Genomic DNA, 27616 nt, shown 5'->3' with positions numbered 1-27616 from the left:
ATATTTAACCCACATTGGAGCAGCGTGGTGGTTTCATCTCTAAACCTCCTCAAGTCAAGAGAGGATGATCAGTAGCACATACATATATTAATAATAGTACATTAAGTATAGTGTGGTCACCAAACGCCCTTAGACATTGGCATTGTAAGAAATGTCAACCATCGCTCACATCGCCAATGCGCCACCAACCTTGGGAACTAAGATTTTATGTCCCTTGTGCCTGTAATTACACTGGCTCACTCACCCTATATTCTATAAAAAAAACTATATATATATGTATATATATATACAAAAACTACACATATAATACATAAGTATATTTTCTTTCAAGCACGTTTTTCTTTCACTTTTTTGCACAAAAATAGCGACACGTATATATAATAAACTATATAATCAAGCAAAGACAAAACTCTCCAGTACATTTCTTTTTTTTTTTATTATTAAGCTATTTACATAGCTATTTAACAATTTAAAGAGTTCGAAAAACGCATGATATAAGTTCTCCTCAAATGTACAAACGTTTATTGTACACTGGTCAATTAATAATTCGGATTTGAACTTAATACGTTCGATTAAATTTCAACATTTATCCACTGACCCATTACGGTTCAATTAAAGTTAAAAGCTAAGTTATTTAAGTATATTTCTATTATAAAACAAAGTAACCATTGTTTTCTATTGCAACAATTAGAATGGCTTACAAAACTAGCATTGAATTACAAATTTAAACAAAATGAAAATATATTGTTACGCGATACATTGTTATTGGTCTAAATCCATAGGTCCCGGGTTCGATTACCGGTTGGTTACTATCGAAATAATATAAACTATACTTCAAATGTATTATTAAATTTAAAACGTAATTCTATATAAGATGATGTTTATTTGTTTAAATTAAACATTACTGTATTTTTTTTTCTTTTAAATTATTTTATTATGAACCAGATTGTATAATATTACTCGTATTTTTTTAAAGTAATATTACTAGCTTCATAGTATTTTTTATAGTAATTATTATTGTTCGAATTGAAGACAAAGTTCGCCAATACATACCAAAAAAAAAAAAAATTAAAGTTTCTATAAATATTTCTATATTTCTCTAAGAAAACAGTGAACTATATTGTTATATTATTCTTCTTAGTTAAGAACAAAACCAGCCTAAGGTAAATACAAAACAGACTAAGGTGTAAAACCTTAGTCTGTTTTGTATTTAAAAAAAACAATGCAATAAAAAGACACATCCAGTTCCAAATTCAAACATTAACCTACGCACCACGACATCTGACGCGCCATTAATGACATACCAAAATCGTATAATATCGTGAAAAATTGTCACATAAAAAAAAATATTTGAATGAACAAAATTCGTACAGTTCGGAATTCAAAATTTCATACGACCGCCATTTTTGGTCGAGTTCGTCGACCCTACGGCAAGGTCGGAGCGCGGGCGATGACTCCCTTTACATGTGTAAGTGAGGCGTCAATTTAATTTATTTCATTCCTTAACGCTTTGGAATAAGGATTATAATTGGTTGGAGGGTACTGACAGATGTATTGTAATCCCTTGGTCGTATGGGTTTGCGTGTGTGCGGGGAATCCATCTTTGGTTGAGTACGGTATTCCAGATCGATTGCTTTTTTTAATTAGTAAATACTACTACGTGAATATAACAGGTGTTTATAGTATTAGGTATGTGTTGTGGCATACACACACATTGATAAACTATCAAAAACCTATCATAAATGAAGTCTTTTGACGTCATAACTGAACATAGATAATAACAATTATATAGAGAACTTTTTAAAAAAAAATAGGTAGAAAATGAGCCACCTGATGGTAAGTGATCACCACCGCCCATAAATATTGGTACTTTAAGAAATATTACCCATTCCTTGCATCAACAACGCCACCAAGATATTATGTCCCTTGTGCCTGTTGTTACACTTGCTCACTCACCCTCCAAACTGGAACAAAACAACAATAAGTATTGCTGTTTAGCGGTAGAATATTTTCTGATTTAGTGGTACCTACCCAGACGGGCTTGCAAAATCCGAACACGGTTTGAAGAGTATGTGAGTACTACAGCCACAAGGGACATAACACACAACTCAGGTCATATGTTGTCGGCGTATTGTTATTGTAAGGAACCGTTAATAAAAAAACTAATTTGAAAGTATGTATTAATAATATCGCTTTATATTTCTAATGTGTATGATATATATCTTAACCGGATGAATGAAACTAAGCGGTCTTTTTTAAATCTCGAAATCCTAAAAATATTATAAATTCGCAAGTAACTCTGTCTGTATGTAACGCTTTCACGGCTGAACCGCTGGACCGATTTTGATGAAATTTGGTATGAAGCAAGCTTGAACCCTAAGAAAGGACATAGGCCTTATTTTTCACCTAATACCCGCCCCCTCTCCCTATACAAACCGCGGGCGAAAATAAAACAGTGAAATAGCCAAATGGCGATCGTTTCATTCCCAATGTACCATCTATGAACTCACTTATTGTATAACAACCTTTTGTACACAAGCGTTTAAAAGCGTTTTGAATCCTTTCTGGGATCCTGTTGTAGAACATTGCCCCACAAAAGAGTTACTGACTATGCAGTTCAGTAAGAAGAGTGATTGGTTTTGTTTGTTCCGTGTACCAATGTTGTTGAATAGGAGATTGAAAAGCCTTAGATGGTTTAGATTTATATAGAATATACCTTATGTTATTATTTTTTTAAATTAATTTATAAAGATACTATATTCACCCCCGTGGTGGGGGGTAGGCTGGTGTCGGATATATAAAAAGTCAAACCATGTCTTGGGGCTCAAGCTTCTCAATGGGTTAATGGTTTAGTCGTAAAAGCGTAACAGACAAACCTAGTCTAGATTAATTTGATATGTTTAAAAACTTTTAAAAGTTATGTAACATGTCTAAATATCATAATTTATTATATTAAAAAAATACGTATATAATCTCACTCGACCAATTAATTAGCGTATATTAATTATTTAATAATTATATTTTAATTGTTCATTAAATTATAATTAATTGAAATTTTGAATGATTTTATTCTTTTTTAATCTGTTTTTTACTTATATACAAAATATCGATAATTTTATATAATAAGGAATAACATGATGCATCGGTCATTAAGATAAGCCTTTATACAGTCTTGTGGTTTTCGGATTTGTATATAAACAAACCTTTATTATATACATACATATATAACAATATGCAGTGTTATCTCAAATAATAACTGTTATTTTTATTAATAAACTATTTTTTTAATTTATACATTAATAAACTTACCACTCTATAACATATTCTACAATTGTATATTGAATACTAATAATTATATTTAAAGTATATAAGTATCAAAATAGCGTATCACCGTGAGTCGCTTCAGCCTTTATCAAAAACGAAAAAAAAGAACTCTACTCTGAACAAGAGGTAAGGTATTACTTGTTTTGTTGGTTTTTCATCATTTTACAAACATTATCTAGCTTTGTAATGCAATATAGTAAGTCCTAATTCATGTTATCCTGGTACCTTTTACATTGAGCATTTTGCTTCTTATATAACATACTTGTATTTTAAATTTTCTATATATATATACAATATTTATATAAAAAGCCTGTAAATAAAAATAAAATAAAATAGAAACTATAAAAATCATAACCGCGTGGAATGGTGGCATCGCAGCACTTCCGCTTTGAATCGCAATTCCGATCCTCTGGACGAACTGTCACCAATAGTCAGTAAGTCGCGGATAAAATATCAATCAATCAATCAAACCATCTGTATCTTAACTTAGTTAAGATTTAGTATCCGAGTTCAAAATCTACTAAAGAAAAGAAATATTTAAAAAAAAAACGGACAGCAGCTCACTTAGTTTATGTTGCCTTAGTACCTTTAATCAATGGTACCACAAATTCAACGAGTATTGTTTAGGCAGAGGAAGCCCTTACAACACAATAGTAATTAAAAAGCGTAACTGAAATGACAAACAATGCATATTGCATAATTATATAGCGAAACCGTTTCAACATTGTGTAATTGTTTCCAACAAATAAATGTTTGAAATATTTAATTAAATATATAATTGTCCTATCAATAATAATTAAGTTTATTTTTTAAAGTAAAAATATTTATTTATTTTTTTTTACTACTTACTAAAAGGTTTTTTTACTGTATTAAGTAGGTATGCTAAGTGGGCACCACCATAGATTAACGCTTTATTACGAAATATTAACCACTCCATCGCCAATGCACCACCAAGCTTGGCAAGTAAGATATCCCCAGAAGTATAACTATAACTGGCTCACTCATCCTTCAATTTTTAGTATTGTTGCTTGGATGTAGAATATATGATGAGTTTTACCTACCCAGACGGACTTGCACAAAGCCCTTCGACCAAGTATCAACAAAGGGAAGGTTCCCACTTGTTTCGTCCTTCAAATTTGCACAAAAAATAGGATCAAATTGAAATGATATTTCAAAATATAATATCAACGATATATATATCAATATATTTCGTGAGAAATTCTTAATTTTACGTATGTACAAAAATATTATAAAAAATATTGTTTGACAATTGCGAGTGTCAGGTGGTCCAGTTTACAATTTTCAAGTTCACGTTATCAAAATCAATATTAAGCTTATTTATACTGTTAGACAGAGATGCACAATGCACCCGGTCAGCTGTTCGTGACGTCACGGGTCACCGACCTCGCTCACGCTCAAATTGTATCACGTTCTGTGACGTCACATCGGGGTTGGTTCGGAATTCGGGCTGGGCTTACGGTTGATTCCAATTTTAAATGCAATTGCCATAGATTGAATAGTACCCCCCGTTTGAGAGATTGATTTTTTAATAATTTACTATAGGCAAAGGTAACGTAATTTAAAGTTTATGTCTATTCTTTTTTTAATTTCTATAAAACTTTGTAAATAACTTTATAGGTGCATAGAAATATTTATAATTATGCAGAAAAATCGCAACTTTAACACATTAAACTTAGCTAATATTATTATCGTTGTGGTCAAAACACAAATACTGTCTTATCACAACGCACACCCACGTAACGTCACAGTTCATCGACCCGAGACCAAATCCGAGTTTCGAATTTGAATTTTAATCTAACGGCCTGTACGGTACTCGCACAAATATAAAATATTTATTGCAAAATCAACTTTATTACTTAAACAATAAGTATTACGCTTTGCTTCACAGTACAGCATAGGTGAATGCCCGCAGATGTCCGAACTAACGTATACTGTGCAACTTAAAGTTTTCCACCATATTATATCATCAACGCATCTATTACAATGGGACAAGACTTAATTTCAAATGGCAATTAATCCTAGAATGATACCTAAATTTGCTGGTCCTTTGGCTTCGAAATTCGAATGAATAGTTCTCAGAATAGTTTTGTTACCGAAATTTTACAGCCTAGGAATAAGGACTGAGACGAAACATTTTATATTTTCCAATTTTCGAACAAAGACTTTCCTTGTTCTCATGTTCTCCTGGTATTTGAATGTTATTTGGTAATAAATTTTGGTTAATATGAGAACATTTTTTTAAAGTTTTTTTTAATCAAGATTAAAAAGTTTTGAAACTCTTTTGTACTATCTTCCAATAGTATGACAAAAAAGTTTCATCAAAATCTGTATATTAATTAATAGCACTATCAGTTTGAGCCTTTTATACAGTTAGTTATTTATAGTGCACATTAAAAATAAAATCGCATTTAACAATCTTTTTAACTTTATAATTTCGTAGTTTTTATAGCGATGTTTACGTCGTCGAAGGAATTTTATATATATAGTTTTTGGCCACGAATCAGCTGACGTCGTGAGGTCATTGAACCGACACACAGTGAAAATATTGAAATTTAATTTTTGATGAAGTAGACGATGAAGTAGAAATAAACTAAGAAACACCTAGCTAAATTCGCTATACAAAAGTCACATAAGAATCTAATTAGTTGTAATGCCTTCGTAAGTATCTACGGAGTTTCTTACAGGTGCTAAAAATTTACAATCCAACTGGAAACGCTTGACGAACCTAATAATTATAAAAGTATATTTAAATATAAAAAGATACTATAAAATTTCAAAATATATCTATTATAAATCTTCCTGGAGTCTATTATTAGAAAATCAAAGATTCAAACTCTAAATGGTAACATACAAACAGAACATCGATCATTTAAAAATAACTATAATGTTGTTATAAGCGTACAAGTAGATACTTGATGTAGGCGTGCTACTAAAATAGATAAGTAATATATAATAGGCGTGGTTAAATCCAAGCCCAATATACGAAGTGAAATTTAGTAACTTAAGGTGTGCATAAAATATACGGCCAAGCCTTAATCCATAATCTATATCATCTGTTTTGTTCTTTAATTTCAATTTAAAAATTTAAAATAGGAATAGAATCAATTCTATTTTTAAAACATATTGGACAGCAATCATTTAAGATATGAGTAATGTAAAATGTAGTCTATGAATGCGCTTTACGCAACTACATATCCAATAAGAAGAAAAATCTAATTGCTTTAAATCATTTTAGTATCTTGCCGATTCTCGGTAGACTCCACATTCCGTACCGGTGGTTTTACGAGGATGTACTTGTAAAAGTATATTTGAATAAAAATAATTAGATTTAATGAAGGCTATACAATTTCAACTACAATGGAATATACAGAACAGCCCAAATTACACGCGGATAAAACATTAATCCTGTATTAATAAATGAGGCTTTGTTTTTAAAATTACTAATGGTATACCAAAACCCATAAAACTCATGAAGAGGTTTTAGTATATTATAATATTTTTATATAAATAGCTACTCATTCATGCATAGGCTTTAAATTTAGAATATTGAAGTGACAAGCTTGAATTTCATGTTCTTGTAAATAATAAATTTATATGTATATTTTGATATTTAAAAGGCTTATTATTTTATATTAAATCTAAAACATCAGAACTGTTTAAAGTAAAAATAAGAAATGTTTAATATTTATTTTTCAGCTTTTAAATTTAGAACGCGTCGTCAGTCATGGTATGTTTTCGGTGTCGCAATTCGCAATAAACGATGCGTCAAGGAACATCTTCAGTGTTGTAAGCGTAATAATTAAAATGACAAATATTATTTAAAAAAAGTACATCATAATATAATATAACACGCTTAATCGTATCTCATTATGATTCATATTAGAAATAGTTTTAAGAATTAAATGTAGAAAATGAAATTTACAAAAAAAGATTTGTATTATGAGATAAAGATTGTAATATGTAAATAAACAATATCACATTGCAACAACAATGCATTTAACCTAGGTCCCTCACATGTCCTAGTATTGTTGCTACAGACGACAATGACCCAATATCATAGCGTTATCGAAACTGAACGTAATATTTGCAGTGACGTCAGCGGTGTGACGTCACGAGGTCAGTGAACTGGACTGCGGCATGCTTTTTTATTCATAGCACTCCATGAACCACGAAGCAAAACATCTTTACGCCCTTTAATATTTTTAAATAAAAAAAATATATATCTGTCCAATCAGAAACAACCTTGACAAATGACACTAACAATTTAAATTTCGAATTTTAATTAATTTTATTTAAAAAAAGTACTAACAATACTCCTTATCTTGAATTATAAAAAGGCAAATATAAAATATATGTATATTTTCTTCCATTAACTTCGTTCACCGATCCACCTGCCCTCTATAAAAACCTTTACACAAAATGGCGCTGATGGACCCGTCACTTAATTTGGAACGCCCTAAAATAAAAGTGACAGCATGTCGTCACGTCACAGGTCACTGACCGACAAGGTGGTGTCGATGACTTATTATTTTATGCAATTGATTCTTTAGACAAAAAAAAACGATAAAATTATACTTTTTAAATTTCGATAATATTTTATATTTAAATGGTCTGTGTATCATTTGAAAACTATTTAATGATAAAAAGTCTAATTGAACGACGAATAAATTTAAAGATATCTAATAATTAAGTCAAAAATACTAGTTTTAATGTTAGCTTCTAGATTAAGTTGTAATGCGTTGAATAAGGTCAATGACCTATCAATTAAGAACAGCCTTGAACTGTTGAATCAAGTTTTACTGATCAATTTATCTTTCTAATGTACTATAAAATGTTAAAAATATCTTTTATATTTTTAATAAAATTTAAATGCTCTACTGGGTAAAGACCTTTCCTTTTAAGGAGTAGGAGCCTAATCCACCACGCATCTCAATTACGAGGTGAATGTACATGGCTTTATTATTTACCAAGTAACGCGGGTTTTCTTTCAATGTTGCATGAGAGAATTATTATATGTAATTTGTTGCATTGTATTCATTATGCCTTTGCCTCATGTACGAAAAAAAAAAATAATAACAGTGCATATTAGTACAGATAGTTGTAAAACGATTGAGTAACGCGACTAGTCAAAGTGCAAACTGTGTCAAGTGCATTAACCCCACAAAACTGACACGTGCATTATGTGTTTAAACCCAGAATGTAATAAGTGCATCGAGTATTTGAAAATGGACTTTATGCTTGAAAGATTATATTTCGTTTTTAAGTCGCCTGTAATTGGCTTATAAATACAATGCAACTTATTGTTTCTTTTTTTAAGAATTCGAACGTTTTTTTTTTTTAAATTAATTGCTGCGTCGTCACAAAATAGGTCAAAATGATGTACAATATAACTTTTACTTATGTATGTTAATATTGATTGTGGATTTAATTCGAATTTTAAATTATAATTGAAGAATACAATCCTTTGTTGGCAAATGTTCTATTTTTAAAACGGACGACGTAAATTAATCACTTGATCAAGAAAAGGTTGCCTTGTTGATATTTCTAATACATCTTGGTACTTTCACACTGACTTAAACTAGCTAACTTGAGAATATCTAATATGTGAAAAGTACTTTAAAAAAAACAAGCAATTAATAATAAGTATGTCGCACTTAAATTATTTTTAACGTGCAATTTCGAATGCGTCAGTTTAACCCAAATTTACGAACAATTAACACAAATATTGAACAAAGAAAAACGTAATAGAAAAAAAAACTAGTTCACTAGTAATTTAGGACAAATTTTAGATAATTGACTAATTATATGTACTTTGTTTTTAGGGCAGATGACGTGAGTCCATTGTGTATCTGTGTTGTCATTTGCTTCCAGCATCAAAGCCTATTTTTGCAGACGATCTAGTCATAATAATATTAATAATAATGTCCTCCAGACCGATTTCGACAACGGCGGCCAATCTCAAGAGAGATTAGCCAACTGCGCAGGAGATATTATAGTGCACAAGTGTGTGCGCAAACGCAGGTGCACTCTCTATTCACTAGATCTCATAAACACATGGGACGGCAATCCGACACGACCGGAAACGGCTTTGCGTGCCTTCCGAGGCACGGGAGTGTACACACTTCCAACTTCCAGACTCCGGGCTGCTACTGAGAATTTTCTGACAGAAAAACCCAATAACTTTTCATTGGCGCGACCTGGGAATCGAACCCAGGACCTCCGGGTCTGCGGCCTTACATCAAGCCACTAGACCAACGAGGCAGTCATAAAGGAATGCCTTATCAAAATAAGTATCGTTTTTAAGATAAGTCGCAAACCTATGCACCGCTTATTTGCGTTTATAATTCATTTAGAGTTTGCCGGGGTGTCGCATAAAATTCAACCCACATGTGAACAGCGTGATGGGTTAAGCTCCCAACCTCCTTAAACCCTATGCCCACCATCTAGAGGCTGTTATTTTATTTTACTTTATAAGTTACAATACATCATTAATACAACCAATATTAAAATTATCAAAATGTGTGCAAATATATTTTTATTGTAATGTATGTAACAATTTACAATTAACTATAAAACATAAAATAAAAATAATCTTTGAAATTAATAAATCGGTCCACACTTGATAGTGAACACAAATAAAATATTTGGAACTTTGGATCTATCAAATATAAACAAACAGTTATTTGCATTAAAATAATCGTAAATTAATATTCATAGTTATATATATTATATAGTTTTAGTTATATATAGTTTATAATCGTTATATAAAAGTCAAACTCCATGCAAAAGACTGAGATAAAAACATCTAGTTCCACCACGCGGTTAAATGGGGCTTAGTGGATACACGTGGACACATGCAAGCATCCTCACTATATCACCGAGCCCGAGATGAATAATAAACACATGAGCACATGAAATTCCGTTGCGTTGGTTTGAACCCACTGTCTTCGATTAGGATTCAAGTGTCACTGGGACATCTCGGCTCAATACTGTCACGTGGATTTAAAACAGAAATGAGATTTCATAAAACAAGAAACCAATTAAATAGGGAAGCAAAATATACTTGATATACTATACTTTAAGGGTAAAAAAGTTCGTCCTAGGTATCCAAGTTACTTCATGACAAATTTCATCAAAATCGATTCAGCTTAATCATGCAAGCGTAACAAACAGACAGTTACTTTTGCATATATTAAATAAGTATAGACGTGTTATATTTATGTAAGTTATCATTTAAACTAACATTGATGTTTAAGAAATATTTTAATATTGTTAAATATTTAATTAAAGAAATCCTACACAGTTAAAAAGAATAATGTAAGCCGACCATTGAGTATAACTGAGGGAGCACGTGGATCCTAATCAAAGGTCGTCAGTTCAAATCCGGGCAAGTAACCTTAATTTTTTAAATTATTATCAATTTATCTCTTATCGAATAAGCTATTTATCATACAGCATAAATCATGGCAGAAATTTTGAATCGCCTACAGTATCGAAATAAACGATTATTGCCCACTAGTGGGACTACTACTTGAATATTTCTCAAAGTTCAATATAAACAATTGTTAATTATAGACCAGACAAAATATTTGTTACTTTATAGAATGAGCCTATATAAATATCTATCATGTCTGGATTACGTAATATCCAAGACGAATAGTTGAGTTACGAGTGACGGAGCAGAAAGCTTAAGGTTTTATGTTTAGTACATATCCAAGCATAATACACCAGCCTAGAGAATCTTTATGAAAAAAAAATTATAAAAAAAATCAATTACTATTTTTTTTATATCGCTACATTATTATAATAGTAGTCTAAAGGCAAAAGAAATAAATGTCTAATTTAAATTCGCTTTTGGTCTTTGAGATTTAAGGCAACGATCCAAATTCCGACATTAAAATATTTTTTTAAAGTAAAAAAAAAAAAAAAAACACTGACATTTACCTCTGATCGAGTTGGCAGCTTTCTTGTCCATGAACATCCCTGATATAGAGGAACCGAACATCCCCTCACTATTCCCTGGAGGGGGTGAGGTGCTATCGGCCACAGATCCTGATGTTATGTCCATACCCATCTGGTTATGCATCACGCCCTGGACCTCAGTGTGAGGCTCTCTCTTCAATTGCATACCCTGGGGCAAATTCTGTCCCTGGTGCAGCATCGTCGATGCCGACGAGTGACCCCCATGCTGGTCCGGAGGCCACTGAGAGCCGAACAACTCGTGAAATTGACTGTTATTCATCATTATTCTTTTTTCAAAATTTAACTTTTTAAGTGACCTTCGACCAATGATTGAGAAGACGCACGAATCGTATTCGCATTGCGGCTTAACTAGTATCACTGATTTTTGGTGTTCCTATTTTTTTTTTATTTCCAACTTTGTCGGCTAAGGCAACTTGTCACACCATAAGATTTTTTTCTTCGAGAAAAACTTTATGGCACTCTGTCTTATTTTTGTTTTTAACTTTTTTTTTAAATTTGTTTTTCAACTTGGTTGATTTAAGCACCACTATTTAACTGATGTATATGTTCCGGCCGAGCGGCGATGTAAGATTCCTTTTCGCGAAGTTTATTTCTGGTATTAACTTTTTGAAAAGTAACAAGTTTTTTGGCATTTTGTCGCCGTGGTCTTTGTTTTTATTCTTCTTTCCGTCTTAAATAAACATTCTACTAAGGCACTTTTTAATTTATTGTATTTTTTTTTTAATTTCACTTGCTCCCGTATACTGTTAATATTTCAATTGGCAAATACAGAAAAAAAAAAATCTGTAAAAAAAAAACGAAAGCAGAAGGAAAAGTTTAAGAGAATTTGAAAAGCGTAAATTTAAATTCGATATTTGAAAAACGAATCGATTTTAGTTAATCGAAGCTCGTTCAATTATCTAAAATCGTGTTAATCGTTACGTCAAATGTTAAATTCAAATTAGGACGGGAACACGTTCCATTTATGAAAATCCTGGTCACACGCACTTAAAGGCACTGTCACATAAAAAAAAAATTAATGCGTCCACCTCACTAGTGTAAAGAGAAAAAATTTGTACGTTTCTTTTTTGTACTATAGGTTGTTCACAACTCGGCTACGCGTCTGCGACTGGCGGAGGATGTCGACGCCAGGACGGCTCGGAGCTGACTGACGCATTGACGAATCTTCGAGCCGGGCTAACGAAAAATTATATATTTTTTTCATTCGGCCGAATAATCAACTTAGCTAGTGATAGTTCAGTCGCCCCGGCAGAAGATGAGCGAAAAATTTTCCCCAATTTTCACTGTTAAGACAAAATTACAACGGAACATCTAAGCAACGACCGTAAATGTACTAAAAATGTAATTAGATGTTGGAAAATATTTGCAGGCTACGAGTAATTAAGAGATAAAATAGGCTAGCCGGCGTCGATGTCACGTAAGGTGGTTGTATCGATGTGTGCGTGCCGCTGTATGGACGCGGCGCGCGCACACAGACGCGTCGGCGTCACACCGTGTCGTTGACCCCGAGACCCAAACAAAGTAGATTTCGGTGAAATGCTATTGAACTCTAGTTCGAATGTGGAATTCTTAGGCGGTTGCAGTTTTTGGCAATTCGATATTTGAAAAAAAAATTTTTCGTTGATCGTTTTTCAAATTACGTCACTATTGTTTTGAACAGGTCGATGACCCCGGAAAATGATCTACCAACCGGTTATAATGATTTTTTATTTAACGCGGGGGTCGGCCCATACATATTTACAAGTAATATTTTAATGTAAAATGTTTTGTTTGTTTTCTTATTTATATTTATTATTATATTGATTTTGATTAGTGTAATAAAATAATGTTGCAATAATAAAAATAGTCGAGTCATTGAATTTTCAAGATACGAACCGTCTTTGCCCAACTATGATTACAGTAAGGAATAAAATGTAATCCTGTTTGTAAGCATTATTTGAATAGTTTTTTTTTATTATTATTATATTTTTTGTAAATAAAAATAACAAAAATATATTGTAATAAAACAAGGAAATAAAAGTTTTAGTTATCGATCTTTATGAAAACACACTTCATCTAAAATAGCTTATAACTCTTTTTTTTTTTTAAAAAAACACCATAAAGTCTAATAAAAATTTACGAAGTTTGAGTAACCAATAAAATGAGTCAAATATCAAATAGATTAAGTCATCAACTATTACTATAGACAAATATTTTATTCACAAATTATATGACAATTCTTTAATATTATATAAACAATGTCGAAGCTTACCTTTCCAATCGTAAACGCATAAATCAAAGAGACAATAAAATAAATTCAAAAAAGGAACACGACAAATATCAAATAGCGAACGTGTTCCAAAAGTCTAGATTTAAAAAATATTTGCCTTTACGAAAGTGCTAAAAATCGACAATCTCGTGTCATATTATGCTATCGTTCTAAAAATAAATTTTAAGATTCGAACACTCGATTTTCAAAAATGTTTATTCACATGAACAAATACTTATTAATATATATTTTTTTTCTTTTTAATTAATGTATTTGACACGAATAACATGTATGCCAGATATGATAAACTAAGAAAAGGTTGCCTAAAATTAAATTACACCTATATATGTACACAGAACTATATAATTATGTATATGTATATTATGATTAAAAATTATAAGCGTAGTGTTCTTATCACTATGCAAGACAAATGCCCATTCCTGAATACCTTATTTTATAATAAAAAAAAAACATTACATTTAAGATCTATTTAAGTGACATAAAAAGAAATATATTATCAATATATATGTACTTCCACCAACCCGCATTGGAGCAGCGTGGTGGAATAAGCTCCAAACCTTCTCCTCAAAAAGAGGAGAGGAGGCCTTTAGCCCAGCAGTGGGACATTCACAGGCTGTTACATCATATATGTATTAAAAAGCTATTTTCTGTATTTTATTATTATCTATGTGATGTCTGGCCTTAACTCTTAAAAACTCATGCTGCCCTATTACTTTTAAATCTGTGGGTCTTATTAGCCTAATTTGACAAAGATCCGTGGAGGGGTGATTCTGCGTGTTTAGGAGGACGTATGTTTGTTTGTTCGTCATCTAATACCAAACTTAACCGAAACCCTATACGCCTCCTTCTCTATTTTCGGACCGTAACCGCAATCTTAAGTCAGTTAAATTAAAAAAGGCTATAAATTTTTTTAACCAATGTAATCGCTTAGAACAAATTAAGTTATTAATAAACTTGGCGCAGACGATTTTTGTAATAAAAGCTATTTAAATATAAATTAATATTGTATATATATTTTATTGAGGAAAAATTACTCAGGAGTTGTTTTTTTAAAGTACTTGATGCTAAATCGTTTAATTGCTGTCACGTATAAGTTGAAACATGCTTTATTTATTTTTTTGTTTTGTCATGTCTCAATATATTGCTGGAAATCATTACACACATCTTTCATAGAAACACAAAATGTATAGTCAAAGTGGTTTAATTAATGACTCGAGCACGTGACCCCCGAATCAATAAGCTGGCGAGAGTGAGAGGAGGAATGTGACGTCACAAGGTCGCCGCCATCAAAAACCGGCCGCGTGGAAATGGTTGGAAAATTTAAGGCGGGCGTGACGGAAATTCAGTGCTCTTTATTTTTGTAGTTTTATTTTCGGTGCTGTTTCATGCATATTTTTATATTCAATAATAGCTAAACGTAGACATTGACGTTTTATATATATATATATATATATATATATATATATATATATATATATATATATATATATTTATATTTATATATATGTATATACATATTTATATATATATATATGTATAGTTTACTGGTTGTAGAGCTTTGTGCAAGCTCGTCTGGGTAGGTAGCCACTAATCAGATATTCTACCGCATAACAGCGGTACTTGGTATTGTTGTGTTCCGGTTTGAAGGGTGAGTGAGCCAGTGTAATTACAGGCACAAGGGACATAACATCTTAGTTCCCAAGGTTGGTGGCGCATTGGTGATGTAAGCGATGGTTAACATTTCTTACAATGCCAATGTCTATGAGCGTTGGTGACCACTTACCATGAGGTGGCCCATATACTCGTCCGCCTTCCTATTCTATAAAAAAAAGTAATTATATATCACATACTTAAAGTGTAAGAAGTCGGTATGATTGAACGCGCTCATCTTTGGAAATACCAGTTACATATGATTTTTTTTCGCGTAATAAACTAGAGAGATCACTAACCTATGATCCCAGGGAAGCTGTAGCAACTCTTAAACTTCAACCTATATAAACTATGTATAAAACGGGATAAGACCATAAAATTTAACGCAACAATCGCGTACTAAAATCTAGTTTTACCTGATACGAAAGTACCAGGGCAACATAACCCAACCGTAAGTACGACAGCTAAATGAAAATTGTTCCTTATTATCAATTAATATATACAATGTATACAAAAGAAAATTCCATTTTTTTATAAAACTAATTTTTATTTGTGTAATTTGGCTGAATTTACATGTATATAAATAAAAAAAACAATTAAACAACGAAATAATAACATATTCGAAATAATTTAATGCATTCTTATCATTCAAGTTTAAATTGTAATGACTGATAACAGAATAAAAATACTTTCTCTTATATATAATATAAATGTTATTTTTTTAAGAATATTTAATTCATACAATGTATAATGTAATTTGTGTGGTCCAAATTCAAGCAAAAGATTCGGATTTTCATACAAAATTTCATCCCCTTTATAACTGCCCTAGGGGTCAAATCTAACCTACTCTTTTAAAATAACGGGTATGCAAATTTTCATGGTGCTAGCCCGAGTGATTTGGGCGGTGCGTTCATAAGTCAGTCATTCAGTTATATATATATATATATATATATATATATGTAGGTAATGTTCTGAGAGCCCGGTGCCGTTAGAGCCCCAGGGCGTTTGAGAAAAATAGCTTTAGGTACTTTTCATTTAAAGCTCTCTATTATATTTATAATAATATACAATTATACTTTATTTAACACAGATAACAGAAAAAGGAGGTTATATTGCTAAAATAGAACTAAGCAACCTTAGTAGAATTTTAAGGGATTTTTGTAAAATGTTTATCTATCATAGAATATCTTGACTCTTCCCATAACTTATATCGGCATTGCCCGAATTTGAGACCGAGATCCCATAATCTGCAGTTACTACACCAATATTCTGTCTTTATAACCATAACCTAAATATAAAATATATCATATCATGTGAACTAGTTGCTTAAATACTTTTAGACCCTCCATATTATAAGTATATATTTATTCTCTTATTTATTAAGCAATTACAATAACATTCAATGAAACTAAAAAGTAACTAAAAAGTAACCGTACATAAATGAATTAAAAATATTTTATATGAAATTATTATTTAAATTAATTTAATGAAATATAACCTTCTTGCTGTTTGATTTTATTGAAACGTTGAATATCGTTCGAGTTAAAACAAAATAATTTTCAATTTCAAAACCGAGAACAACATGGCGTCAGTATTTCGCAAGCAAAAATGTTGAAACGACAATGGAATGAATTCGGAAGTTCAAATTGAGAACATTCGAAATTCAAATCCGATCCGTCGTGGGGCGCGTCCAACGAACTATGAACCTACGTTTGAACTTGGAATGACCTATGACTGATAGATGCTAGATATATATTTTTATTGTTAATTAACTAAACTAATTGACCTGTAACTTTTTTATTATATGTAACCTTTTTTATTAATTATCATTAAAAATATTGTCAACAGCTATTTTCTATTTCATTAAATTTTTAATACAAACAGTAGTTTTGTCAGTTGATTTAATATTAATAACCTCGAATCTATGCCATTACATTTATTTAAAAATATAAAATTCAGGTCTAAGTGTACCATGCTACCGAAAAAATGTCAACCAAAGTTACTATCATCCCTCCTGCCCTTATTGTAGCTCATTAACCTTTACTAGAGGAACAATGCCACAATAGATTCTCGGTTGGTGGGGGTGTATTGGGGGATCGGTGTAACAGTGTTTATAAATATAATATATAACAATATATTGTACAATTCTTTATTTGAATAATTGAACAAAAAATTTTTTTTTTTTTATTTAATTTTTTTTTTTTTATTCTCTCCCACAGACAATAATGTTTACATTTTCTTTTTTTTATAATATATATAAATACAGTTATATGTGGGATACAGGAGCCCAAAATAGGTTGCGCTGTGCTAAGTTTAATATATACCGTCTCTACACTTTAAAATGTTGGAACGCAATTATAATAAAAAAAATATATATTGACTTATTTTTTAAGAACATAATTATGAGACATTATAGTATAGAAAGTTCTTGAAAATTTGATTAAGGATAAAAAATATTATATGCAATGTGATTTAAATATAAAATTCTATTTATCTTGTATATTCTATATTTTCGCAAATATCTGGTGAAAGAAATTCAGCAACTGTCCAGCTAGAAGTGCCATTGACCCCGGTTTCGGGGTTCGCCGACCGGCCGCCGAACCGAGATAGCGATATTGATCGCCGATTTATAAGTGACAGTTACGCGATACGTCACGGTGTAATGCAAGTATTCGATTTTCAAAAAAATATACTCTTTTGAAAATTGTAAGTGTAAATCCAGGGAGGCTTGAGGTTCGATTTTTGAAAATTTTGCCGTTAAATAGTAACTGTTGTTCGAAACAGTTTTACATTCGAAAACGTTCGACTAACAAATGCGATTTGGTATTTAATTATCGTAGTTGAATTCGATATGTGATCATATATGTGTGTGCCTCCCAGTAGGACACGTGATCGCGGGTTCAAGCCCGGGCAAGCAACACCGGCTTTTTCATGTACCGAAGAAGGAAAGGGTCATCATGGTGGATTAAGTTCAAATCCTCACGAACCAGCCCAACAGTGGGACATTAACAATGCTGTTACTTCTATTCGTTATGTAAAATCAATTTTTACATATCCTTTCCATTTATTCCACTTTTAAAATAATATTTACTTCCTTTTTTTAAATACTTTCTATAATCAGAAACAATCCTATAATCACAATTATATTTCAGAACTAAAACTCTATAAAAGATTTATTATAAATGTTAAGTATAATGTACTTAATTTCGCTCTCAGAGTATTTAACCTAAAAACGTTTTTATTCCCTTTCGTTTTTTTTCAATTAAGGCTAGTATAACGGCCTATGCCCTAAATGGTATGTACATAAATCACTTTGTCTTAAGCACCGGTAAAGTTATAGTTAGAATAAACAAATTATATTAATCAGTATACATTTTACACATAATATTTAAATTAAAAAAATAACATTATAAAAAAAAAAACAAAAAATTGGATTACAAATATTCCATCTTTGTCATATATAAAAAAAAAAATGGCTTTATTCATTGTTAATAATAAATTCATGAATATTTCAACCGACAAGAAATACAATTGAGAATCGAACGCGCAAAAGCGCGGGAGTTATGAAACAAAAATGGCACCGGGAAGCAACGATAAGACGCTCCTACCCACGTGGTGGGTCAACGGCTGCTCCACTGCGCAATAGAGTTCGCTGAACGCACGCATACACGCACACAACGCAAGCGCAGGTGACTAATTGTTTTTTAAAAGGTCTTTTACATAGACGACTTGAGTATTATACTTACAAGGTGCTTTATAGGGCATGGACTTCGATTTAGTTAATATTGTCACGTCTTTATACAATTAAATTAAATAAAAACTTAAAATATGCTACTTTTACAAATAAATGTTTGAACATGTGTTCGCTTTACAGATGTATTTATTAAGATTGAAAATAATTTAACATTAAATATATATTTTATATGCAATTTGAACTCCGAAGTATATAATTACAAACTTAAAAGTTATTTTGTAAACAAAAACACGATAATTGTTTCCTTAACCTTAAATTTCATGCCAAATTTTAAGTGAATACAGATTAAAAACCCAACACTTTCAAAGAACAAAATAACAAAAACAAAAATTAGACGTCAGTAAAAAAGCACGGCTTTTCATGGTTCTTTTGAATAAACTGTTCTATAAGATAAGTAGTAACATGTCTAATAAAGCGGTAACTCGTTACCGTCCATTCATTCCGCCCTTAGGGGGAAACGGCCTTAGGTATAATGACCCCCAAAATCAGGGTTCAAAAGTCTTACAAAACTACGTATATTTGTGAGTCAGGAGTGAGTTGGAATTACATTGACTCATTAAAAGTACATGAATTGCAAGATTTCTATGTATACTTATATATATAATGTGACACGCTTGTGTTATAAATATTACAAGTTTGCTTCAAGTATGCTATGTTCAAATAAATTATGTTATTGTTATGATATCCTGGTATTTCTGCCACGTCGGCCTTTCTATGGGTATGCACAGAACACATTTATAGTGTGTGTGCAAACATGTATGCAATCTCATAATTTGATGCCAACACTGCCAAGCAATGAAAAACTTAATCATTTTTATTTGTTCCGACCTGAGGATTGACCCAAGACCTCGGGATCCACAGACTTATAAGTTATCCACTAGACTAACGCGCTAATTCAATGCAGTTTATTTTCTATAAAAATCTTTAAGTCATACATAATTATATACAATTTAACTATATCACAAATTAAATACAATGTTTTAACTATCATTATTGTTAAGCCAGAACATGAATCTATCAAATCGAAGAGTTTCATTAATATCTGCTTAGTATTTTCCATGTTATCTGCAAAAACAATCATTCAAGCGATTCTCTTTACCCCAGGATAAATATCTTTTAAGTTTTTCCTGATGTTTAAACGCGACATTTCAGAGTCTTATATAATTAGAATATTTATATATTGTATATAAATGGGATAAGTGAACGGCCTCAGCCACGCCCGCTTAGTGTTAGGGAATCACTTAATACTTCACGCCCCATTTCATCCCCTTCGTACTCAAATTACTAAAATCCTTAATTTGTGGTTCCGTCTCAAATCCTATGTAACATCCCTATATATTTATGTGTTATACATGTTAAACCGCACGTCACTAAGGGATTAATGCCTCGTTAGCCCTTAGACCCTTCGGTAAATTATATTTTGTTGACCGTATAAAATTTTCGTATGATAATTATGACATTAACTTTAAAATAAGTTCTAAAATGTCCCATTACATAAGTTAGAAGAAATATATAAAACAATAGAGAAAAGGATAGCTATATAATATATAATAGCTTTCCTGTGATGGGATCCTCGTAACAGCCTGTGAATGTCCCACTGCTGAGCTAAGGCCTCCTCTCCCTTTTTGAGGAGAAGGTTTGGTGCTTCCTGGAGGATTCTGGAGAATCCTATCTATACCAAAATATAATTGTAAGTATAAAAAGTTACTAGGGTACCAGGAATCAATAAGAATAATTATAATAATTCGTTTTGCCTTTATGATAGTTAAACACACGTGGTAAAGAAAATTGTGTACAGCAGTCTGACTTATGCTTAACGTTTATGTTTGTTTACTTGTTCTACTTATCCGCCTCAACCGTTGAACTGATTTTCATAGAATTTGGTACACACGTATCCGGCGTTTAAACGGACAGATATTTTGATTTTATATGTATATAATAGGATGTGTACTATTTTAAAAGTCGACGCGCTTTGAAAATTTTCTGAAACATAATTTTCTTTTATATATTTTATAATAAAAAATATTTGTATCTGTTTGTTTGTTTTTAAGTATTAGCTGTCATTAATTTTAGTTATGTATGTTTCATCTAAGTACTAATCTTAACAAATCGGTATGACCCAGTGGTAAGAACGCGGAATCTTACCGATGATCGTGGGTTCAAACCCGGGCAAGCACCACTGAATTTTCATGTGCTTAATTTTTGATTATAATTCATCTCGTGCTTGACGGTGAAGGAAAACATCGTGAAGAAACCTGCATGTGTCTAATTTTACTGAAATTCTGCCACGTGTGTATTCCACCAACCCGCATTGGAGCAGCGTAGTGGAATAAGCTCCAAACCTGCTCCTCAAAAAGGGAGAGGAGGCCTTATCCCAACAGTGGGACATTCACAAGCTGTTTATTTTTTACAACGGGCAACCTCGGGCACGCAACTCCGTATTCCCATGTTTTTAATTTATATTTATAATACATATCGTTTACGGCGGTGAAAACTTAATTACTTATGTCAGAAGAAAATCCGCTAACCCGCATTGAAACAGCAAGGTGGCAAAAGCTTTTCTCCTCAATGGAAGGAAGCCTCGCAAGAGTCCATTTATTTTGTTTTTTACTATATTTTAAAATGAATGTCGAGCTAGATAGATTTTGATTTATTTATTCATTTAATTTATTCGGGGTAAAATAAGAAGACCCTTATTTTGTAAGAAAAATTACCACCATCTTTTAATAAAATAGTAAAAGATAGAAAAATATTCTATATCTGAATATTATCTACCAGGAAACTATTAAATACTAAAGATATTTTTAATTTAAAAAAAATAAAAATGCATTTTTTTAAATAATATTTTATTTTATTTTTAAATAATATAGTTTTTGACAACTTTCTTTTGTTTTAGAACGAATTTGAAGTAAATTTTTATAACAAAAACCAGGAGTTCATAACACGGAAAGAGATTAATCAATACATTTAGTAGAACACTCAAAAGTATTATGAGTTACTCGCTTAGGTCAACGTTTCATAGTGTCAAGGAACTGTCACACAAAAAGTTTATTTTTAGGCACGCGTCACACTATAGCGACCTTGACGCGGGTTCGAATCCCGACTGACGTCACCCAATTACGGTGGTATTTTAATCGGATATAAACAGTCATTGTGATTGACATATCTTTGATGTACCGCCGAAGTTTTCTTGAAGTGTCTAAAGCATTCTTGTGTAGCTGTCAACGTTTTGACAAAACAAAACAAAGAAACGTATAGACAAATAGTTTATACAATCAATACCATTTTAATGACTTTTTCAATTTGAAACCTTCTGAAAAAAATTCAAGCCTTAAAATTTTAGTTAGTTGTCAATTACAACGAACTTTTCATAAATCTCTTTATACGTTATGCACTCTTGGTAGTTATTACGAATATCAGTTGTGACGACTTACCCATTGGATGGATGGCAAACTTTACTCTCCCTTTTTCGTATTAATTAAGACTTTGAACCGTGAGTGAGCAAGTGTAGAAATAGCTCAGACTTGAGAAGAAGCCGAGATGGCCCAGTGGTTAGAACGCGTAAATCTTAATCGATGATCGTGGGTTCAAACCCGGGCAAACACCACTGAACTTTCATGTGCTTAATTTGTGTTTATAATTCATCTCGTGCTTAACGGTGAAGGAAAACATCGTGAGGAAACCTGCATGTGTCTAATTTCATTGAAATTATGCCACATGTGTATTCTACCAACCCGCATTGGAGCAGCGTGGTGGAATAATCTCCAAACCTTCTCCTCAAAATAGAGAGGAGGAATTAGCTCAGCAGTGGGACATTAACAGGATGTTTCTGAGAAGAATTAGCGAAAGAAATTCAGCGGGGTTTTTTTCAATTAAAATTGTATGACACTGGCTCACAGGATATGCTTGGAATATGCCAGCTGTTTACCAAAATCAGAAAACAGCGATGACAAAATATTTTAGACCATTAGCTCACTCGATTTTAAATAAAATTGAGCAAGTCTCGCCTTGTCTGAGGCGGTTGAAATTTGGCACGTCGTATCGTCAAATTACCTCAGGACATTGACCTCCTACCTAGTACTGACCTATAGAATGGAAAATAGAATTTGTGTTTTAAAAAAACTTCCAGATACTTTTTTAGTTTAAAAATATGCGTAAAATAAAATTATTTGCCTAAGTTTAAAAACTGCTAAGGGTGACAATATTGCCCTAGTCGGAATCGAACCAATAACATTCATTGTCAAACTTGATTGAATGTTCAATAAAATTCAAAACTATAATAATTAAAAAAATGTAGTTTATATAAAAAAATCAAAAGAAGGAGACAGACAAACAGGAAGCGTTTGTGGGTTACAAAAGCTTCCAATAACGTTTGTTTTTTTATAAATAAAAAAAGACCTAGAAATAATGTTACGATAAAATTAGATCAATTTAGAAATTAAAAAAAATATGTACCGAAAAACGAAACAATTGCTTAAGGACCTACGACAACCGAACACGGAAGTATGGAACCGTGGTTCAAGTTAGACTGGTTCATCTTTGTCTCGTTGAACCCAATGTCGTTCACCCGTGTTACACAATTTTGCGATGTTTTGGATTTCGCTCTGAGACTGACATACTATATAAGTTATATTCGGAATTTGAAATATATACGTTTTAAAAACGAATAATTTTCAAATTAAATATTTAAACAATGTGGCCAGGTTTTTAACAAAAAACAAAACTTTTAGGCTATCCTAAAAGTTATCCATGAAATGCTGGCTCTAGCTGCGGCCATTTTTCAAAGCTGATTGGGTTATGATAAGTATTTATTTATGAACTACCTCAATTTATGAATAGATTTCAGTTGAACTTTGAAGGACGAACAAACATACTTAAATTGCTATTTATATTAATAAAAACTCTTAGACTTAGAGACTTGAAAGTTTTTATTATAAAACGAAATATGTAAATTTATTTAAATCGAAGTTTTGTTTTCTAGAATAAATTTATAAAATTAACTCGAATTCGATTCATCCGATTATTGAACACACACTTGAACGTCACACGATGCAAAAAATTGTACTTTAAAAAACCCATCACCACTACAGCTGGTTTTATAATTACAATTCCTGATACCTAATTCTTTACTCAGGAAATCAAACCCGGTATATCACTACAAATCGCTAAGTATCAAACCGCAAGTCACTTTCGTTCGTTGAAGAGGTAACTGAACTCCGAAATATTCTCTGACTCCGAGCAACGGTGCTTTGATTTTTTTCCTACCCAACCCCATGTAATATTATATAAATAAATAATATATCATTTTATAGGTAATTTTTCTACCTTTCATATGGTAGTCATTTTATCAAAATCGATCAGCAGGTTTTCGTTTTATGAGTTCGAAAATGATTTATTATTTTTCACTTCCTATATATATGGAAATAACTTATATGTTATTGGTAAATTTTATTAAAACAATGTCATGTTTTATTAAAAACACCTAAGGCACTTTTGAGTTATAAACTTTAAGTAAAGTATATAAGTGATTTATATATGAAGAAAACATATTTTTACTAACTAAACCAATCTCTTAAATAATTTAATTTATTTATATCATAAAATGAGTCTTTATGTCATTTTAATTTGAAATAAAAAAAAAAACACTTTTTATTTGCTTTAATGTATTTATTATCAAAAAAAAAATACGCGAAAAATAGCTGAGTATTTTAAAAGTAACGCAAGTACAATCAACTTTTGTGCGGTCGTTCGTTGAACCCTGAGAAAATTTTCGGCGGTCATCGCCCCGGTCGACACCCGTTTAAACTCTTAGAAAGGGACGGATATACAATTATATACGCGTCAGAGCGAAAAGGGTATAACACGTGATGACTGCCTTTCAGATAAGGCTAGGTATGCTCATTGTTTTATAATCAATTAAATGCAAATTCTAATTAAATTAATTATATTAAAAAAATATTTTAAACTTTCATAGAGTAATAATTCAAAGTTACTAATACATATATATATATATATAATATTTATAATGTTAAAAAGTTCAATGACCTCTATCAGCTGATAGAGCTAACTTATACTCTTTAACAACATCAATTTCATACATATTATATTAAGTATTATATATTTACTTTTGATAGCGTGCAGTACACAGGCCACCCCATCATATTCAAGGTACCTTGGGGGTCAAGTTTGCCAAATATACGGTTATAAAGTATGCAGTCATAAAGTTGATAATGAAAAAACTCGTGGTGTGTTATTAGGTATGTAAATTAATTTTTACTTCCGGTATGATTAAATATTCCGGGATAGAAAGGTATTATAGAATAATAATAATATAATAATAATATCCTGGGACATTTTTCACACACGGCCATCTGATCCCAAATTAAGCTTGTACAGAGCTTGTGCTATGGAAACCAGACAACTGATATACTACATATACTACTTTTCTTTCGTAAATACATACTTATATAGATCATTACACCCAGACTCGGGACAAACAGACATGTTCATGCACACAAATGTCTGTCCTGGGTGGGAATCGAACCCAGGACAAACATAGAATACATCAGGCTTACAAATTATCCTATATTTTTTTCTAGGATATGAGCTATCATCTTTTTAAATTTCATCAAAATTCATTCAATAGTTTCTTTGTAACACGTACAAATAAAAAAGTCATATTTATTCATATTAAGCTATTCAAAATACATGCCTTTTAATTGTTAATATTTTTACTTAAACTTATATATGAAAAATTATAGTTTCTTTATATATATCTTATATATTATATATGTATGTATATAAATATGAATATATATATTGTTTGTACGCTATCAAAGGTAAACTTTGTGTGGTTTAATAAAATATATATTTATTGATAAGAACTATTGCGCAATAATAATTTATACGTGGAGTAGAAAAGAGACAATTTCTCAACCACCGATTTATGATACCCACGTGAATATTTTTATATATTACCTCGTCTCTCAATGCGTCACACGGTGATAGCGAACCCACCAGCAAACCAATATATTTATATAGACCTATGATACTCCCAAAATGGGATGCAATGATGCTGATGAATTGGTAAACTTGAACAATATAGTGGTACCCACGCCAAAATACCAAAAAACAACCAATAATAATAATAATTAATAATTAATTTCACATTTTCCTTAAGCTTAATATTTAAGATTTTATACAAATATGTACATATTCAAAGTAATTTATATAAAAAATACTTCCTTTCGATTATTGAATAAAATTCCTCGCCCTTTGATAAGGGCCAAGGTCGACGACCTGCCAAATATTATTCGATGTATTTATTTGTAATTAAGTAGAAACGAATCAGTTCATTGACCCAGAAAAATATTGTGAAACAATCAATTGTAATTGACATACCGAGAATATGATTTAATGAGGAAAATATAGACGACAGTTCAACAGACAGATCAGGTGTTTATTGTGCTACTTATGTATATACATAAATATATATTTATGTATGTTCTTTCAAATTAAAACTTATAATGTGCAAATCTATTTTAAAATCAAGAAACATTTCCAGGCTAAAAATGAGCCCTAGACGAATTCCTACTGATTTCGTTCTTAGTATCGTAACAGCCTGTGAATGTTCCACTGCTGGGCTAAGGCCTCCTCTACCTTTTTGAGGTTTAGAGCTTATTCCACCACGCTGCTCCAATACGGGTTGGTGAAATACACATGTAGCATAATTTCAGTGAAATTAGACACATGCAGGTTTCCTCACGATGTTTTCCTTCACCGTCAAGCACGAGATGAATTATAATCACAAATTAAGCACATGAAAATTCAGTGGTGCTTGCCCGGGTTTGAACCCACGATCATCGGTTAAGATTCACGCGTTCTTACCACTGGGTCATCTCGGCTGCGTTCTTAGTATAAATAAGTCAAATTAGGACAATGCTCAAAGTTGTGATACGTTTTGGAAATTGAATTTTAATAAGTATTTATTAACTATTTTAATATTAATATATTAATAAGTATTTATGATCATAGTTGAACAATGTAAAAATTTGACAATAAAATTACATATATAATTTTAAATATAATTATTATTGTAATATAGATATTAATGCCATTCCCATAAAAAAACTATTTTAGCGTCATACAGGAAATACTTCATTCAAGTGGACTCTTACGAGGAATTTTGAACGATCAGCTCAAAGCGGTTTATGTTAAGTCGAAACAAAATACAAAACGTAACATGGAAAAATTTAGTATCATTTGTAGGCAATTTGAAACAATCGATGTATAGTATTCTATTTTACTATTTTTTTATTGTTTAAAATAAGTATGATAGGCAAATGGATCACTTGAAGGTAGCAGCACCGCCCATAGACACTGTCATCGCCAATGCGCCACCAAACTTGGGGACTAAGATGTTATGTCCCTTGTGCCTGTAATTACACTGGCTCACTCACCCTTCAAACCGGAACACAACAATACCAAGTACTGATGTTTTGCGGTAGAATATCTGATGAGTGGGTGGTACCTGTCCAGACGAGCTCGCACAAAGCCCTACCACCATTAAGTTTTGTTACCATCAAAATGTGCATTAATTTATCATAATTTGTATA

The 27616-nt window shown here is 31.5% G+C and overlaps 1 protein-coding gene across 6 annotated transcripts in view; it reads right to left on the bottom strand.

The window, feature by feature from the left end:
- LOC126779060 (probable nuclear hormone receptor HR3) overlaps positions 1 to 27616 on the bottom strand; it is a 97880-nt gene that overhangs the window by 17568 nt on the left and 52696 nt on the right. The window contains exon 1 of one of the 6 annotated variants that reach the window (XM_050502854.1): positions 11290 to 12170. The exons of 4 other annotated variants lie outside the window; for them this stretch is intronic. In XM_050502854.1, coding sequence (XP_050358811.1) covers positions 11290 to 11590 — 301 coding nt within the window. In that variant the 5' untranslated portion in view covers positions 11591 to 12170. Of the gene's footprint in view, positions 1 to 11289; positions 12171 to 27616 lie in introns of those variants that run through there. One more of the 6 variants, XM_050502857.1, reaches the window with a different exon arrangement.

This window comes from Nymphalis io, chromosome 28 (genome assembly GCF_905147045.1).
Source record: "Nymphalis io chromosome 28, ilAglIoxx1.1, whole genome shotgun sequence".
In the NCBI taxonomy this organism is placed as follows: domain Eukaryota; kingdom Metazoa; phylum Arthropoda; class Insecta; order Lepidoptera; family Nymphalidae; genus Nymphalis; species Nymphalis io.
Note: the sequence above shows the minus strand (reverse complement) of the source record. Positions and strands in the feature narration are given on the sequence as shown.